The 17938-nt window shown below is 43.1% G+C and overlaps 1 protein-coding gene and 1 non-coding gene across 6 annotated transcripts in view; one reads left to right on the forward strand and one right to left on the reverse strand.

Annotated features, from left to right (window-relative positions):
• Nucleotides 1–8780, reverse strand: part of TPK1 (thiamin pyrophosphokinase 1) — a 347870-nt gene extending 339090 nt beyond the window's left edge. Inside the window, exons 1-2 of one of the 5 annotated variants that reach the window (XM_019453102.2) lie at nucleotides 8634–8780; nucleotides 7775–7833 (exon numbers count right to left, since the gene is read on the reverse strand). In XM_019453102.2, coding sequence (XP_019308647.1) covers nucleotides 7775–7833; nucleotides 8634–8696 — 122 coding nt within the window. In that variant the 5' untranslated portion in view covers nucleotides 8697–8780. Of the gene's footprint in view, nucleotides 1–7774; nucleotides 7839–8201; nucleotides 8333–8633 lie in introns of those variants that run through there. The other 4 variants (XM_019453094.2, XM_019453103.2, XM_019453095.2 and 1 more) reach the window with 4 other exon arrangements.
• Nucleotides 3662–3784, forward strand: LOC128775801 (U6atac minor spliceosomal RNA). The gene has a single exon (XR_008420773.1). It is a non-coding gene; the product is annotated as a U6atac minor spliceosomal RNA (small nuclear RNA).
• Nucleotides 8781–17938: the final 9158 nt, after the last annotated feature.

The following is a 17938-nucleotide window of genomic DNA, read 5'->3' on the forward strand; positions in this document are numbered from 1 at the left end:
CAGGATATTCCTGGATTCATTACCATTTAACCATGAGGCATCAAAAACTATGTCTACTATTAATAATTTCATGCATCTGTAAATAATAGTGTTCAAGAAGCATGGAAGAAAAACACAGAATTCAAGAAATGAAGAGAATAGTTCTGCTAGACTTGCCTAACAGGTCTGAACACATTTACTAAAATAAGTAGGTCTCTCCTTTAAGAATCAGAAAAATGAATGTAGAAATTCCAAAATGTAATTATCAGTATAATAAAGTTCATCTACTGGAAAGTATTTTACATTTGTGTAGAGTTCTACTTCTTAAAACTTGCTTTTTATACTTTATCTTTAATTTGCCCAAGAACTTCATGTTCGGATATACTCTTCTTTTATATAAAGAAACTAAGGCTCTAAGAAATTAAGTGACATGCCCGATGTCATGTAACTTGTAAAGGACTAAAACTCAAACCTTAGTCTTCTAGTTCCAAAACTTTGGAAGCTTCACCTTGTTAAAGCACTAAAACTATGACTAGAACAGTAGTATGTAAATGTTAGTTATAATAAAAATTGTTAATACAATTACAGTGACTTGATCAAGTGTGTACTGACAATACTTAAAATGGTAATTAAATTCAGTATAAATCTCAACCATGGTAATTCAGTTTAGAAGAAATAACTCCTGAGAGCATTATGGTCACAGGAATCTTTTTCTTTTTTTTTTTAATTTAAATGTATATAATCTTTTTGCAAAGAATTACCAAGCAGTAGATAGAAGGCTTTCTAGCATAAAATTTATTTATGATGATCAGATTAAGTGGAGAAAATAAAATGGGGCTTTAAAACCAGAGTTTATTTTTAAGTGAATAATGTTTCATATCTAATTGCTTTATTTTTTATTCCATCAGATCCATTTAAGAGTGACATAAAAGTGATTTATTTAGAATGTCAAGAGTCAACATTAAGGGGGATTTAAAAAGTGAGAAACAACCGAACTAGATTTAAAGAGGGTCACCTGCTCAGTCAGTTGAGCATCCAACCTTTGGTTTCAGCTCAGGTCGGTTCGTGAGATCGAGCCCTGGGTCAGGGTGTCTGTGCTATCAGCACAGAGTCTGCTTGGGATTCTCTCTCTCCCTGTCTCTGCTTCTCTCTCTCAAAATAAATAAATAAGCATTAAAAAATTTAAAATAAAAAGACTGAAGAATGCACAGTTGGTCCAAGTTTGGAATGAGCAACTAGAAAAGGTATTTTGCAACAGTGGGAAAATTTAAATATGGATGGGCACTATGAAATTTTATATGGGGAAAATGGAGTTATGAATTGAACAAAACAACTTACAGTATGTTCTCATTTAGGTTTAAAATACCTAACTGTATAATTATACACAACAAATATCTGGAGGGATATAAATACACATACACCACTTACACATACATGGTAGGAACAGTTATAATCTCTCAGAAGCTCGAATATGGCGTTTTTACTTCATTTTTGTTTATCTGTATCTTCTAAATTTTTATGATGCATATGTACCATGTTGTAAAAATAAAAATTTAAAAATAACATCAGTATTTTTATTAAGCCAAAAATGAAAAACCTCTCCATTTGCTGTGTCTCACGTTTGTGAAATAAGCACATGTGAAATAACTATCTCGAAGATGGTTTGACTCTTGTTATTTTCGCTGTGAGGTGTTTAAAATAAATCAAGTTTACTTTCAAACATATGGAGCTCTGAATATAAACCTTCACGATAAAAAAAAAAAAATCAAATGATCACAGACACTGAAGAACAAAGCAAGGAAAAGTCCCTATTTATAAAAGTATTTTGAAAAGCCATCCCTCTATTTAGAGAGTTTAAAACAGCAGTTGCATGCTCATGCCAGTTAAATATTATTCATCATGAATCTGAAACCTTTAGATAAAAAGAAGGCAATGAAAAAATAAAAATGTTTGTATTCTTCCCATACAACAGCGTTAAAATGCTTTACAGGTATTCTCAATCTTCACAATCACCGTCCTTGGAAAGTCTCATTCTCCCTATTTCATTGATGAGAAAACTCAAGATTTAAAGAACTGGATCCAGAATATATTACCTACTTAGCAATCATTTTGCAATACTGAACACATACATCAAATTATTAAGCTGTACCCCTAAGACTAATACCATGTTATGTAAATTATACCTCAATTTTTAGAAAAACAAAAACTCCCACAAACTGATTTTTAAATTTTCTTGAAATGTTTATTTTTGAGACTGCATACCCATGCAAGCTGGAGAGGGTCAGACAGAGAGGGGTATAGAGGATCTGAGGCGGGCTTAGCGCTGACAGCAGAGCAGAGAACCTGATGCAGGGCTCGAACCGGCAAACAGTGAGATCAAGACCTGAGCCAACGTCAATCACTGAACCAATGGAGTCATCCAGGCACCCCCTACAAATTGATTTTTTTAAAAAGGAAGGATGGGGTACCTGGGTGGCTCATAAAAATGAAGACTCTTGATCTCAGGGTCATGAGTCCAAGCCCTATGTTGGATGTATGCTTAAAAATAAAAATGTAAATAAAATTTAAAAAGCCCCCCCCACTAGAAAAATGCAAGAATCATAAATATTTCACAAAATATCTGCAAAAAGGCCAGTAAACATGTGAAAGATTAGCATTCTGACATAAAGGAAATCTAAATTAAAATCACAGGGATACCTCTACACACCCACCAAATGGATAAAATTTAAGACTAATTCCAAGGACTGGAAAAGAACATTCTAGAGGGTAAATTGAGCGTGAGCTAAGGCAAGAATATCAAAGCGGGAACAAATGTTCACAAAAGTAAACAGCGGGTAGTTTACTTGGCTTGGGCACAGAGGGGGGAAATAAAAATGTATTCTGGAAAAGTAACTAGGATTCAGAACTTGGAGGGTCTTCAAGTCCAAGAGAAGGACTCTAACCCATATAGGATCAGCGAACCGTGACACGGATGACAGCATTGTACAGAATGTTCCAAGTGGGGAGGATACAGACACTTTCTTATCTTCTACCTTGCACTGAATTTCTCTCTCCTCACCAATCTGGTTTTGCCCTCCTTGCTCAACCCCAATCTCCACCTGCACTCTCCAATCTCATCAGACCTCTTTCCCTTCTCTCACCACCAGGTCAGAAGAGGCACATCACCTGCGCTGCTCTTCTGCTTACCTGAGCCTTCTCTCAATTAAAGCCAGTGCTTTTGCAGAGATGCAGCTGAGGTCTCTCCACCCCTAGGTTTCCTGCCTACTCCAAACTGCCCTCATCTCCTTCCCCCGAGCCCCAACCTTCCCTGTGTAGGTTCCTGTAATACATAATTCAACATCTAACTAGAATCCATCTTGTTTTGTTCTCAACTCTCCAACCAGACCATAAATTCATGGATAGAAGGGATCACCCCTTTCCCTTTTGCACCCCCGCAGCACCTACCACCAAAGAATACACACTAGTGGTTGGTGCCTCTTGATAACAAATGCAAACACACCCTTTCATCTAACAATTCCACTTCTAGAAATTTATCCTACAGATGTATTCATATATATGCAAAAACACTATGATCAAAGATATGCATTGCAGATTATAACAAACACTAGAAAAAACCTAAATGTCTATTAAGAAAGACTACTTCACTGGATACTGTACTGCCTATTAAAAAGCAAAACGTGGGGTGTTGTACGAAACAAGGTCAGCACTTCCCTCCACGAGGACGGAAGAGACCCTCAGGCTTAACAATATGCACACACACTTAAGGCACTGCCACCTACAACCTGGCATCTAACCATTTTTCTTTTTTAATCATTAGTTTCAGACCTGAAACTAATTCCATAACTACACTGGAAATAAAAACAAAACAAAAAAAAAAAAAAACTTAGGACATCTACATACACAGATCCTAACAAGTGAAAAAAAAGTTGCAGGAAAAAGGTAAAACAGGTCCTATCTTACATATATACACATAGACACATAATCTATAAAAACATGAAATTTTAGAATGATAATCTCTGGCATGTAGGATGGACTTTTTTACTTTGGAAACTTCTGTTTGGAAAAAAACAAGTTGAACAAGGAAGACATGCTACGTATGTAGGGAAAACTACCTATATATTTTCACTCACTGCCCCTTAACAGTAATTTATAGTTTATACCATGAATCCATTTTCTCTAAAACAAGAGTAATAATATGCTGAGGTGTATGTACCAAAATGAATATTTAGAACACATGCCAACGGTTAGTAGTGGTTATTTCTAGAAGAGGGATTTCAGGAAACTTTCCTAATTTATATCAGAGGTTTTTCTTTAATAAGCACTTACTTTAGTCACCAAAAGAAATTTTTTTTAATTAAAATCTCTTTCTCTGAGCTAGGATCCCAGAGAGATCAGCATGTCGGTCCACTTGGCAAGGAGTTACGAGGCCCAGCTTAGCTGTGGGACTGCCCACTGGTACTAAATCTGAGTAAGCATCACAGATCACGGAGGTCTACAAATTAGACCCACAGAAGTTACCAACTGAAAAACTACTTCTCTACTAGGGAAGTACTAAATGTCTGTTTGATGAAGAGAATGCCTCTCATGTAAAGTGAAACTTAAATAGTTACTCAATCACTGTAAAAGGCCAGGCAGTGCACTGGTTCCTCATAATACACTCACTGTTCTGTTTTTGAAGATCTCTTAGGTATTCAGAGTCAACCGTAAACTTGCCTGAGATAAGGCAGAAATCCCCACATCCTTCCACCCTCAGTGGAGGAAGAAACGAGGAGAACCGCTAGATCAGAGAATCTCCCAAGGGAACGCTGGATTCTGTGAGGGCAGATCTGTGCTTCATAAAGATCTCACAGCCACTGTCCATGCCCTTCTCTAGCAAGGAGCTTACAGGTGTCTGACCTGAGGAGTCCAGGCCTTCTCCACTATACCTTCCATAAAAACAGAGCAAGCAGAACTGCTTGTTTTTCCTACAATTTATTGCTCCAAATTTTTCCCATCTCAGCACTGACCCTAAGATCCAACTGCTATCTTGTCTTCCCCTTAGACTTGCTCGATAGCGATAGCTTATCAGTATGGACGCTAAGTGCTTTATATGCATTACAACTAATTTATACTCCCAATAACCCTGTGAAGTATTTGCATTTTATCTGTGAAAAACCTGAAATACAAGGTCTGATAACTGGGGCTAAAAAGAAAACCACAGGCTCAAATGAGAGTCACTTAGGCTATCAGGAACTATCCAGTGGGCACCCATGAGGTGATGTGTTTACATGGGCAGTTCTCCATCTCCCAAAGGAAGGTGACCTCATCCGAAATAATCCTTTTTCTATTGATTTCCTTGTCCCCCTTTAAAATCCTTTCCCTTTCCGTAGCCCTCTGGAGCTGGGATGCTGCTGCTAATTTCAGGAATTGGTTAATAAAGCCAATGACATCTTGAAAATTCACTCGGGGGGCACCTGGGTGGCTCAGTCGGTTAAGCGTCCGACTTCGGCTCAGGTCATGATCTCACAGTTTATGAGTTCCAAGCCCCACGTCGGGCTCTGGGCTGATGGCTCGGAGCCTGGAGCCTGCTTCCGATTGTGTCTCCCTCCCTCTCTCTCTGACCCTCCCCGTTCATGCTCTGTCTCTCTCTGTCTCAAAAATAAACGTTTAAAAAAAAAAAAAAAAAAGAAAATTCACTCGGTTGAATTTTTGTTATTAAACACTGTAAGTAGTGGCAAAACTAGGGTTTAAACCAAGAGATTCAGATTCCTTGACTCAAGCTTTACTATACTACACTAACTCTACGATCTATTCCTTTCAACCTAGAAAACACGAGAAACCTTCAGTCAGCTGTTGCCACAAAACGAACAAATCTTTTTGAATTTCTAAAAACTGAGTTTTATTCAAGGCCAACTCAAAACAGTTGCCCTGGATACACGACTGTCACAAAGAAGAGAGTGCTCCAGCAAAGGAACATTTGGTGTAGGGTTATCAGTATTTTTTACTTAAAAGGTTACAAACCACCAGACAAAGGAGGTTTCAGAAAGTTGCAGACCTTAAATTTCTAGAATATGCAGGACTTTAATTTTATGGGGACCAGGGAAGGGTCTTCCTTTTTTCTTACCTTTTGTGTTCAGAACGCTCCTTTCTGGTTTTACCTAACAGATGTACAGTCTGTGCTCGGGTCACAAATAGAGCCCATGCTTTGAGGTTCTGCAGAGTCTGACCTCAGTAAATGTTAAAGTATAGCTTCCCAAGGAGCCCAGGAGCGGGGCCCAAATATATAAAAAGTTGAAAATTTCCTTGATCACAGTAAAGCACTTAAACAAAACTGATCAACAAGCCACATGGATCAAGTGTCGACTCGTGGAAATGCTATTGGTTTGGCTACTACTGAGTACTAAGAACTTGATTTTGCAAAATATTTGCCCACACCTTTTTTTTTTTCTGTCAAGGCTTTCCTCAAACTTTTGAAAAGCTGTTTACACAAATAATTCAACGCTCGACCTTTTAACAAGGGTCAAACAGATCTGGGTTCAGATTCTAGCTCTGCTACTGCTTTCCTTCTCTTGCAAGTAAGTTATGAGCGTCTATGTGAAAAACTCAGCCTAGTGAAGGAATGCAGAGTTAAGAAGTCAAAGTCCCCCACTTCTATTCTTTGTTCTACCATCAATACTTCCAGGTTGTGGAACTGGACAAGTTCAAATCACATTCAGTACCCTAACAAAGCCCATTTATTCATGTGTTTATAGTAAACTTTAAATTATGCATTGTGGGGGCACCTGGGTGGCTCAGTCCGTTAAGCCTCGGACTTAGGCTCAGGTCTTGATCTCATGGTCTGTGAGTTCCAGCCCCGGGTCAGGCTCACGTTAGGCTCTATGCGGACAGCTCTGAGCCTGGAGCCTGTTTCGGATTCTGTTTCCTTCTCTCCCTACTCCCTCCAGGCTCCTGCTGTCTCTGTCCCTCAAAAATAAATAAATGTTAAAAAAAAAAAATTTTTTTAATAAGATAAATTATGCATTCTGTTTAAATTTATGAACTGATAAAAGAGAAGCTCTACACCAGTAGAAACTGGTAAAGAAATATATTAAGAAATGATTGGAGCACGTGCGTGGCTCAGGAACCAGCTGAGTTGCTTAAGCATCCAATTCTCGGCTTTGGCTCAGGTCATGATCTCACTTTTCGTGGTCTGGAGGCCCGGGTCGAGCTCTGCAGCGGGACAGCCTGGAGCCCGCTTCGGAGTCTCCCTCGCCCCCTCTCTGCCCCTCCCCCACTCGCAGTATCTCTCAACCAAAAGAAAGGTGCAATTACGCAGGCGCATGAACGCAGCCTCACCAAAATTCTGCTTTCCATCCAGCACCCTGTGAATTACAGTAATTTTGAGCTTTAACATAATAAAAATCCTCAAGTGAGTGTTACGGCTTTAAAGTGCTTTGTATGGCCACTTTCTAACCTTTTATTGCAGAAGGTGACTGCCTTCAACCCCCTCGGTGTCTCCTAATCTAGTTCCACACCAGCTCAAGCGGTCAGAGGCCTAGGGGCTAACGTTGCAGGCGGCGCGGCCTCTCCCCCAGGGGGACCGCATCTAGTTAACCAAAGTCACTGGGTCCTAACAACGCCAGGTGGCAAGGACTAAGGTTTAGGCTTGCTTTTTTCAGGCGGGGAAAGTGACGCAGAAGGGAGGCTGGCGGGGTACGCCTAAGGCTGACAACTCGGGAGTCCAAGGCCAACTGCAAACATTTCTGGTCTAGAAGCCTCTCTGGGCTCCGAGGAGGGGCGCGTCAGTGACACCGAAACGTGGACAAAAGTACAGTACCGGTGGGAAGCAGGGGTTCCAACGGGGTAAAGGCATGCTCCATACCGGACTAGAGGCCTCTGCGCTAAGAGAACAGAAACGCCACGTTAGTATGTCCCCTAGCTAATTAAACAGCGCGCGAATGCGCCACAGCGCCGGCCGCGTCCATCCCGCACCCCGGCGTCCGCTTCCGGGCGGAGCCCCCGCGGCGCCCAGGCGCTGGCGGCCCGGCCCGCGCCGCCGGGCGGGGAGGAGCCGGGAGGGAGGCCGCGGCGGGAGCGACGCGCGCCCCCGGGGGCCGCCGCGCGCCTCCCTCTCCCCTCGCCCCGCCACCATCCGGGCACTGAGGAGCCAGAGGCGGCCGCCCCCTCCCCTCGCCGCCCGCCCCATCCCGCGGCCCGCGCGCCCAGGACGCGCGGGCGGCGCGCCGAGCGGCGGCCGCACTTACACAATGGCGGGTGGAGCCAGCGGCGAGCGGAGCGCCGGCTGCGCGAGCGAGAGCGATCGACCGCTCCGAGCTCAGCTGAGGAGCCTCGGCGGCGCGCGGCAGGCGCTCGCAGGCTTAAGTAACGGGCGCGCGGGGCGGCCCCGCCCCCTTCCGGAGCCGGCGGCCAGTGCGAGCCGCGCGTCCCCGCCGGGCCGCGCGCGCCCGGCGTCGCCGGCGGTCCGCCCGCCCCCTTCCTCCGGCGGCAGTCGCCTCGCTACCCTGGTGCTGCCCTCCCGCCGCCTGTGGCGTGTCTGCCCGGCGTTCTTCGCCGCAGTTGGCAAGGAGGCCGCGGTCAGCTCGAAACCGAGCGGCAGCTTCCCCAACCTGGCTTCACAGCCCAGCACACGCCCCAGTTTTCCAGAGCCCGTTCCCCTGGTCCTCACGCTCTCTGACCTCCTGCTTGCTTGTCAGTATCCTTACGGAGCACGCCCGCGTTCCTCCCCTCCTGCTGAACATAATCAGAGAACGTTGTCAAAATTAATAAAGGGAAACCTCACCAAAGTGGAGCCCTCAGGCTGTACCACTTCCTGCCAATTATAAGAAGACTTGTCAATTGCAGGGACAATTGTCAAGTACAGACCCCCACGGAAGAATCTTCAACGGGAAGGAAGCCACAGTCCCAGGCCTCAGCAGGAAAAGATGTTTGTCGCATCTCCTAGCAACCCCAGCAACTCAGCCAATGAGAAAACTTCATCACTTTTCTCCCTTGAACTTCAGTGAACTTTCGGTTCAAAGCAACCCTCCCCGGCTTCCTTCTTCTTCCTGAAATAACGGTCCTCTCCTTTGCTGGGCTTGCCAGTGGTTTGGCCACGGCTTGCACGTCCTGAATTGCAATTCTTTGCTATTCCCGGATAAGCGCGTTTTGCTGACCAAATAACTTCCTGTTTTATCTTTAAAGGTCAATAAAGATTTCGTCGGAAGAAATTTTAAACCGCATACTTACAGTTCCATTTGCTCTAATACTCCTAGGATGGAGAGCTCACTCTGTTGCCGTGCAGCCTTTTCCAAAACTGAGCAGCCCTAATCGCCAGAAAAAAAAAAAAAAAAAAAAAATTCTTACTGGAGGCAAAAATCCCCTCCCTGCACCTGTCACTCTTCTCCCCCACTCCCAGGCCCACCGTGGGTTAGAGGGATCCCTGGTTCTCATAACTATCTTGGAGGTATTGAAGAGAGTTATTACTACCGTAGAAAGCAAGACAGAGTCACTCGTGTCGCTGATCTATGTGAAGCAGTGATGTAAGCAGCCAAAGAGTAGCTAAGGCCGGATATGGCCATAAATACCACAAGCTGAGGATACCCAGAACTGATAACTAGCAAAAGCAAAGGAGGTCTGCAAAGGCCGAAGACTGATTAAACGCCTTTAAAAAGGGAGGATCTTTGCAGCAAACTGTCAGACTGTCTAGATAACGGTCCTTTCCTGTCTGACCACATCAAAAAGGCAACTGCCACGGAAGGCTTTACCCTACTGATCTCTGAACAGAGATTCTCCACGGCTTGAACATAATAAGCAGCACGTGCCAAGAGCACACCCTGACTGGTCGGAGCCCTTATCTCAAACTGCACACTCCCAAGACTGACTTTGACTTTAGTTTGTTAACTTCCTACCCCTTGCTGTATCTCGTTTGTTGGGTGACTCTATCATATGCTTTGCTTCGTGTGCCATGTGAGAAGCCAAGTCAAACAGGTAGCAAAATGTCACTGACTTTGAAATCCTGAACCTGCTTTACAATTATGTTAATCTTGCTCTGTGACTGAATAAAGCTGACATTGTGGAAATTCATAACTCATGTGTGCACCTCCATAGCACGCTCGCGACAACTACCTAGGCTTTGCCTTTTCTAGGCGAAGCCCAGTTCTCTCAAAGTTCTAATGGGATGTGATTTTCAGACTCTGCTATCCTGGTTCCCATTCTCCGTGTTTAATGTTGCTCATAAATTGTGGGTCCAAGAACTAGTGAGAACTGCGCATCCCTCAGCATAAGGCAACTCCTGCAGATGCCTGCAAGACTAAGACACCTGACCGACTTCTAGTGTGACTTCTACTTGCGCGGGCCTGCCCCCAGGTTGACCCCAGGGCTGCTCCCCCAAACCCCATGAAGTGTCTGCCTAAGAAAGCTGGTCAACAAAAAAACCTGGAATTGCAGGATTTGGTCAGAGCCATTGGAAAAGCTTTATCATGCAGTTTGCAAATGGAGAAATGCCATTTTCACCTACAAAGAGTAGGCTCTAAAAGGGAAGGATTAGGCTCAGGTTAAATACACAAAACACACAAATTCTGTGCCTTTTATGGAGACTGGTCAGACTCCTGTCTCAAACAACAAATCTCCAAAGCAGAATGGCAAGCAGGATACAGTTCGATATTTCCAGTGGTAGTTTCAGAATGTGGTGGCCTTCGGAGAGCATGATACAATGTGCTGCAGGGGTCTTTTTGCAAATTTTGCTGAATTTTGTGCAAGCCAAGCCTGTCACCTTAGGCTGTGTGACTGGCTTTGTTCCTCATGGTCATTTGGCCCGTTTAAAATTTTAGGTTTCCTCCCTTGGCATCAGGGAACCCATCTTGTCCGTCAGTTATTACTTTCTGATCACTGGGGTCTTTTGTTCCCAACCTCATGGCTGCCAGAATCACTATTTGTTCCAAGCAAACCTGATGAGGCCCTGACCTCTCAAAGGGCTTACAACCGTGAGCATGTATCTCTAACTCAGAAGTCTCTCTCTCTCTCTCTCTCTCTCTCTCTCTCTCTGGGAACCTGAGAGTCGTTTCTTTGAAATATAGTCCACAGGAAGGATAGGGCCTTTGTTTCTCAGTCTCTGTTGGGGGATAGAACCCTAACTTTTGCAGCCACCAGCTCGCAAACACAGCGGTCTTCACTGCATTTACACTGACCAACCCTTTGTAACTCTTCACTTCTCTGACTTTACCTCTAGGTCCCCATCATCTCCCTCCCTTCTTCTCCCTTTAAAACATCCAAATCACTTCTGCACAAATCAGAACGGAGCTCAGCTCTTTCTCTTACTGTCAGTAGTTCCTACATAAAATCTGTGTTTAACTGCCTTGAATGTTTACCTTTGACACCGGTCACGATGTTCCAGGGGTGATCCCGTCGTAGACGAGCTCACCACAGTCTATGTTGTTCACTTTCTTAGCTACCACATCAAACAGAACCTCCAGGTATCTTTCCCATTAACCTCTCTTAAGCCAAGTGTACACCTATCTCATACACAATTTTTTTTTTTTTTTTAAATTTTTGTTTTACATTTATTTATTTTTGAGACACAGAGTGAGACAAAGTGTGAGCGGGGCAGGGGCAGAGAGAGAGACACAGAATCTGAAGCAGTCTCCAGGCTCTAAGCAAACGGTCAGCAAAGAGCCTGATGTGGGGCTTGAACCCACAAACTGTGAGATCATGACCTGAGCCGAAGTCAGACGCTCAACCAACTGAGCCACCCAGGTGCCCCTCTCATACACAATTTTAAACCCAAGTGCTAATTAAATATTATGCGTTTGCAGTCACAGTTGTGGCACACAGGCCATATCAACTATGTCACCTACTAGCTGGGGGACATTAGAGAGAGAGTATGTGCACATATAACATGATGAGGTTTTGGGGGTGATGGGGGGGTGCTCACGGGGTCCAGAGCTGATGGCCAAGAAAGAATGCTTGAGACATCTTTGGTGCAAAAAGTGATTTTATTAAAACACGGGGACAGGACGCGTGGGCAGGAAGAGCTGCCCTGGGACCATGAAGAGACACTGGTGAAATACTAGGGAGCTGGGGGAGGTAAAGTCCAGGGGAAGTTTCCAGTGAGATTTTCGCCTGCTGAAGACTCACAGGGTCCTGGAGGCCTAGCTATTGTCAAACTAGGGTTGTTTTCCCCTCTAGGGAAGTATTAACAGTAAGACAATAGGGAGTTCCTGGAGGAATGTTTTACTCTGCCTGCCTCAAGTAGTTGTCAATGGGCTGCAGGTTGTAAGGAAATTGAGTTCTATTTACCATTTCCTTCTGCCCTTGTTTCCCACATCACTATGGAGGGATGATGCAGGGCTCCAGAAAACGGAGTCTATAGGTTTCCGGAGATCAGGCTATTGGTTAAGATTGCGATTTTCTTGTGATTTCCTAAGATATTTGTAAATGGATGGAGACTCAGGTCCTGCAGGACTGTGATCTCTATCAGCTAACCATTTGTTTTTCCTCTTTTCTTTTCTCTTGGGCAGCCAGGAATGCCTGAGGAATAGCACACATATCCCACCTGGGAAGGGCCGATGGGGAGGGGCAGTGTTTGCAGCCTGTCAGGGGGCTGTATGCTCCCTCGTCCTAACAGACAAGTGCTCCTATATCCAGATCATATGAAGAACTACAAATCCATCAGCAAAAGGCAAACAAAACAGCAAAATGTTGACCAAGGATACATACAGGCAAATCACAGAAAATACTCAAATGGCAAATAAACACGTGGAAAACACAACTGTTGACACAAAATGAACAGACCTTTTAGAATTTCCTTTCCTTTAGAAAGGAATTTTAGTCGAGCCCCAGTCAGGAGAGCCGCCCCAGATACACAATCTTCACAAGAGACTGCTCTGGCAAAGGAACATTTGCTGTAGGGCTACGTATGCTTTTTGACATAAAAAGTTACAAATCATTAGACAAAGGACATTTCAGAAAGTTGTAGATCTTCAGTTTCTAGTATATGCAGGGCTGTTTGACTTTAATGTATGGGAGCCAGGGAAGTTTCTTCCTTTTTTTTTCTTATCTTTTGTGTTCAGAATGCTGCTTTTCGGCTTTAACAAAGCAGATGTACAATGTATGCCTGGGGCACAACCCCACGCTTTGAGGTTTCGTGGAGCCATTTTGACCTTGGTAAATGTTAAAATACAGCTTCCCTGGGAGCCCAGTAGCAGGGCCCACAAACACTAAAAGTTGAAAATTTCCTTTATGACAGCATTAATAGAATTTGGAAAAAAGCCAATGTGAACAATGAGATAAACTGACTTGCCAGACTGCAAAAAAAAAACCCTTTTAAATAATAATACAAATTTACATTTATTGAGCAATTATTTTGTTGCAGTCACTGTGTTAAGGTCATTTATATTTTATTTCATTACCTTAAATGTAGGCTCCAACACAATGAGCAACAACTTTTAATAGTTCACCTTGGAATCCTCATACTCTAGCTCCGTTGCTGGCAAAGAACAAGCAATGACAACTTATTGAACGTTCATAATGAAATTGTTGGCAAAATCCTGGAATGCTACTTCAGTTCTTTTCACAGCTGGCTCACTCCTTAAGACTGGGCATAAATCTTCCCCTAGTTACTATTTATCTCATCTGGGATTGTTTGTTTTCCCGCATAGCTATCTGAACTTCTTTAACTCCCTTGTTTCTTTGTTTATGACTTGCCTTCTCTCACTAGCTCCCTAAGAGTTGCAACCCTATCTGTTTTGTTCATTGCTATTCTCCAGGAAACAGGATACTTCACCCATAACACAGACTCAATAAACATTTATTAAATGGATTAATAAACAGTAATGGTAGGGGAATAGGAAATTATAGTGTATGGCACACAATCACCAACCTCCTTTGGGACTTATAACACATTATCCATCTTTAAACATATCTTAAAGACCAGAAGAAGCTGTTTATCTCCATACCCAGAATGTCTCAAAACCGCTGGAGCCAGTAACACTGTTTTCTTCGCGTAACTTTTTAAAAATCTTTTCAGAACAGTGTTGCTCCACACAGCGGCTGGAGAGAAGCTACAAGAGACCATGCGCCCAGACGCCAGCTCCACAGGCTGCAACAGCTGATCTTGCTACAGCTGATCTTGCTACAGCCCCACGGGGTGGTGGTGGAGTTTCCAGTCTCCAGGCAGCTTCCATAAGCTCATCTACATCTACTCTCAACTTCAAAATGTATACCTTTTCCAATCTCACTTTAACAGCTCAGGCAGTGTTTCTAGCTGCCTCTAGGGAATTTCCACTTAAAGATTCGGCCATTTACTTACCTCTGATCAAGTGATTCATTTATTGCTCCTCCCAGAGTCTCCATTTCTTTCCCCAGCATCATTATTCTGGCCTCCTTGGTAAATAACTTTAATTTGCCTTTTATTTCATTCCATAAATCCAGCCAATAGCCAACTTTTGTTGTACTGATCACTTATTCCCACCTGTCGAGGTCAATTTGGATCAGATTCTATCATGCTCGTCATTTTTGCTCATTCGTCGATCAAAAATGCTTGTTAAGACTTATATAAAGTGTCATCTCTGAGAAGTCTTCCGTGAGATTCACTCAGACCCCTCACAGTTAATCTCTTTTCTCTCTGTAATTGCTTTACATTCTTTTATGGTTCTTTTGTAGCCCTTTCCACAGGCTGGTATAGTATGGTTCATTTATTTTCTTATTTTTTTTTAAATTTACTTATTTATTTTGTGAGAGAACACGCAGGAGAGAGGCAGAGAGAGAGGGACAGAGAATCCAAAGCAGGCTCCATGCTGACAGCAGATAGCCGGGTGTGGGGATAGAACCCACAAACCACAAAATCATGACCTGAGCTGAAGTCTGACACTTAACCAACTGAGCCACCCAGGAGCCCCAGTATAGTTTATTTTAAATGTATGCCACCTTGTGGCCCAAGAAGGCTGCCTGAGCTCCAGCCTTCAGCTTATACATTTCAAGCATTAGGAAGGAAGAAGGCCAAGGAAGATGCACTATCTGCCTTATAAAAGGATGTGAAAGACAAAATGCATAAGACAAAGAAGGATATCATTTGGTTCAGGCTACTGCAATAAAACACCCTAGATCCTAAGGTCCCAGTATCATCACAGTGTAATTTTGCCTTAGATTTTCATAGGAGGCATAGACAAGTCTCAGGTGGGATGATTTAGAGCTGGAAACTTTTTGTAATCAGAGGAAATTTCAGTCAGCTGAACTGGAAACATTTGTCTCTATATTTAGCTCTTTTCAGGCAAATATTTCTAATCTCAGCTAATCATTCATGAGACAAAGACTGGGGCATTGGATACACCTGAAGCTAATATGTTATATGTCAATTCTATCTCAATTAAAAAAAAATGGGGAGTTGGAGGGACTCTGGCCTCCTCAGAGGTTCTGGTAAACACAGGTAATCATCTGAGAGTCTTATGAGATTCAGGAGAGATTGTGGAAGGAGTCTTACCTAAGCCATAGGGGGAAGGGCATTTCATTGAAGTAATCCTCTTCCTGGAACACACAAAGGTTGGGGAGTGGTGTTCAGCAAACAAGAGGGTGGGGGAATTTCTAAGCTATCACTGTCTTCCTGGAGGACAGACTCAGGTGAGTCTGACGTCATTAGCGGCTTCCTGAAAGTCTCACTCAATACTTAGGTCAAACCTAATTGGCCAGTACCTCATCACGTGACCCCGCCTAGTTTGAAGGAAGGATGGAAAATGTAGTTTTTTAGATGGGATGCAGTAGCGCCCACAAAAGTGGGTACTATTGCTGAACAGAAAACGATTCAATGTTGAGAGCAAGCCAGCCGACCTCCTGTGTGCCATATCCAGACTTCATAATACCTACTGTCTGTTGTCTTGTCCACCTGCCTGCCTCTCTCCTCTAGTGCCCCCAGAGTAGCCAAAGTTTTTCTAAACCGGAAACAGATCATGTCCCTGCTTGCTTAAGACTCACCAGCTGATTTAAAGATAAATTCAAACTGAAAGGTGTTGAATAATCTGCCTTTGCCTATCTGCAACTTTATCTTACATATATAAGCATCTTCTCCTTACATGTGAAGATCCAGCCAAACTTGCCCCTGTCATGCTTTTTAAACAGAACGAGTCCTTTCTATTTCATTTTCCTTCTAGAATGTTCATCCCCCTTCTTCATATAATTGGCTCATTCCAAGCTCAAATGTCACCTCTTCAAAGAAGCCTTTGATTTTCTTATCTAAAATTATCTCCCCGCAGCTACTCTCTTCTCTGTCTTAGCACCCTGTTTCTCTTCTTTAGGACACTTGTTCATTTATTTATTGACCTTCTTTTCCATGACAAGGCAGGGACTTGTCCTAATCTGTTCACATTCTCAGGCCAGACATAGTATATGGTGCATAGTGAGCTCTTTCTCTTTTCCTCTCTCTGTCTCTGTCTCTGTCTGTCTCTCTCTATATACATATGCATTATTATGTGTATATACACAATTTATATATATAACTTATATATACAATCTATATATTTTATATATTATATATATGAATGTGCAGGATTTTTTAAAGATTATTTATTTATTTTAAGGGAGAGAGAGAAAGAGAAAGAAAATGAGAGGGGGAGGGCTAAGAGAGGGGGAGAGAGAGAGAGAATCCCAAGCAGGTTCTGCACTGTCAGCACACAGAGCCTGATGTGGGGCTCGAACTCGTGAACCTGTGAGATCTTGACCTGAGTGGAAACCAAGAGTCAGATGTTCAATCAACTGAGCCACCCAGGCGCCCCTATGTGCAGGATTTATTAACCACGAAAGGATTGACATATCGCTAAAAAATATCTGTTATACCATAGAATACATATTATTTATTTAACCTATGGATAATACTCAATGCATAAAAGGCTTGGGGAACACCTGGCCACTCCATGAACTCCCAGGCATTGACATCCCACAGGCTGGAAGCCACGGGCATACTAGAAACCATTCTTGTTTCAGAAGTCAATAGAAGTCAACTGCCTTTAAGTACTGAGAGGGAACATACTCTTATCTTGTTTCGAACACTATCATATTTGTATTTGTGAAAGAGCAATAAAGCTTCTATCTTGGTTAAGCCAATCTTATCTAGTAACCACCCGCCCCCAGACACACAACCTTTGGTTATACACTATCCAACCTTAGTCTGAATTGACACATCACCTAAGAAATGATGACTGCCCTTGAGTGATTGCAGTAGAGAAGCACAAAAGTGAAAGGATTTGGGATATATTTGGGGATCACAATCAGCTCTTCTTGGCCAAGCATCAAATATGGGGCATCACAGATTTGACTCCTAAAGTTTTGGCTTTTGTAGCGAGTTATATAGTAATTTTATCTACTGAGAGGGAGGAGGACTAGTGAAGGGGAGAGAAAAGAATTTAAAAGGGATAATAGAGGGGCGCCTGGGTGGCTCAGTTGGTTAAGTGTCCAACTGTTGATTTCGGCTCAGGCCACAGTCTCAAGGTTCCTGAGACCAAGCCCTGCGTAAGGCTCCATCCTGAGCATGGAGTCTGCTTGGAATTCTTCTTTCTCTCTGCCCCTTCCCCTGCTTGTGTTCTCTCTCTAAACAAACAAACAAATAAACAAAAAACATTTTTTTTTTTTTAAAGATTAAAAACATAAAAGGAGGAGCACCTGGGTGATTCAGTCGGTTAAGCATCCCACATGGGGTCAGGTCATGATCTCTGGTTGGTGAGTTTGATCCCTGCATCAGGCTCTCTGTGGTCAGCACAGAGCCTGGAGCCTGCTTCGGATCCTCTGTCTCCCTCTCTCTCTGCCCCTCCCCTGCTTGTTCTCTCTCTCTCTGCCAAATAAAAATATAATACAATACAATACAATACACTCCAATACAATTAAAAGGAATAATATAAATGTAGGATATATATGTATAAATATGGGCAGGGGACAAAATTTCACCTGTATCTTCTTAGGGTCTCCAGCTGGGCCTGAGAATTAAATTAACTTAACACAGATTAACAGGAGAAAAGCAGAT

The sequence above is a fragment of the Panthera pardus genome, unplaced genomic scaffold (genome assembly GCF_024362965.1).
Source record: "Panthera pardus isolate Hobbes unplaced genomic scaffold, ASM2436296v1 HiC_scaffold_8, whole genome shotgun sequence".
Taxonomy (NCBI): domain Eukaryota; kingdom Metazoa; phylum Chordata; class Mammalia; order Carnivora; family Felidae; genus Panthera; species Panthera pardus.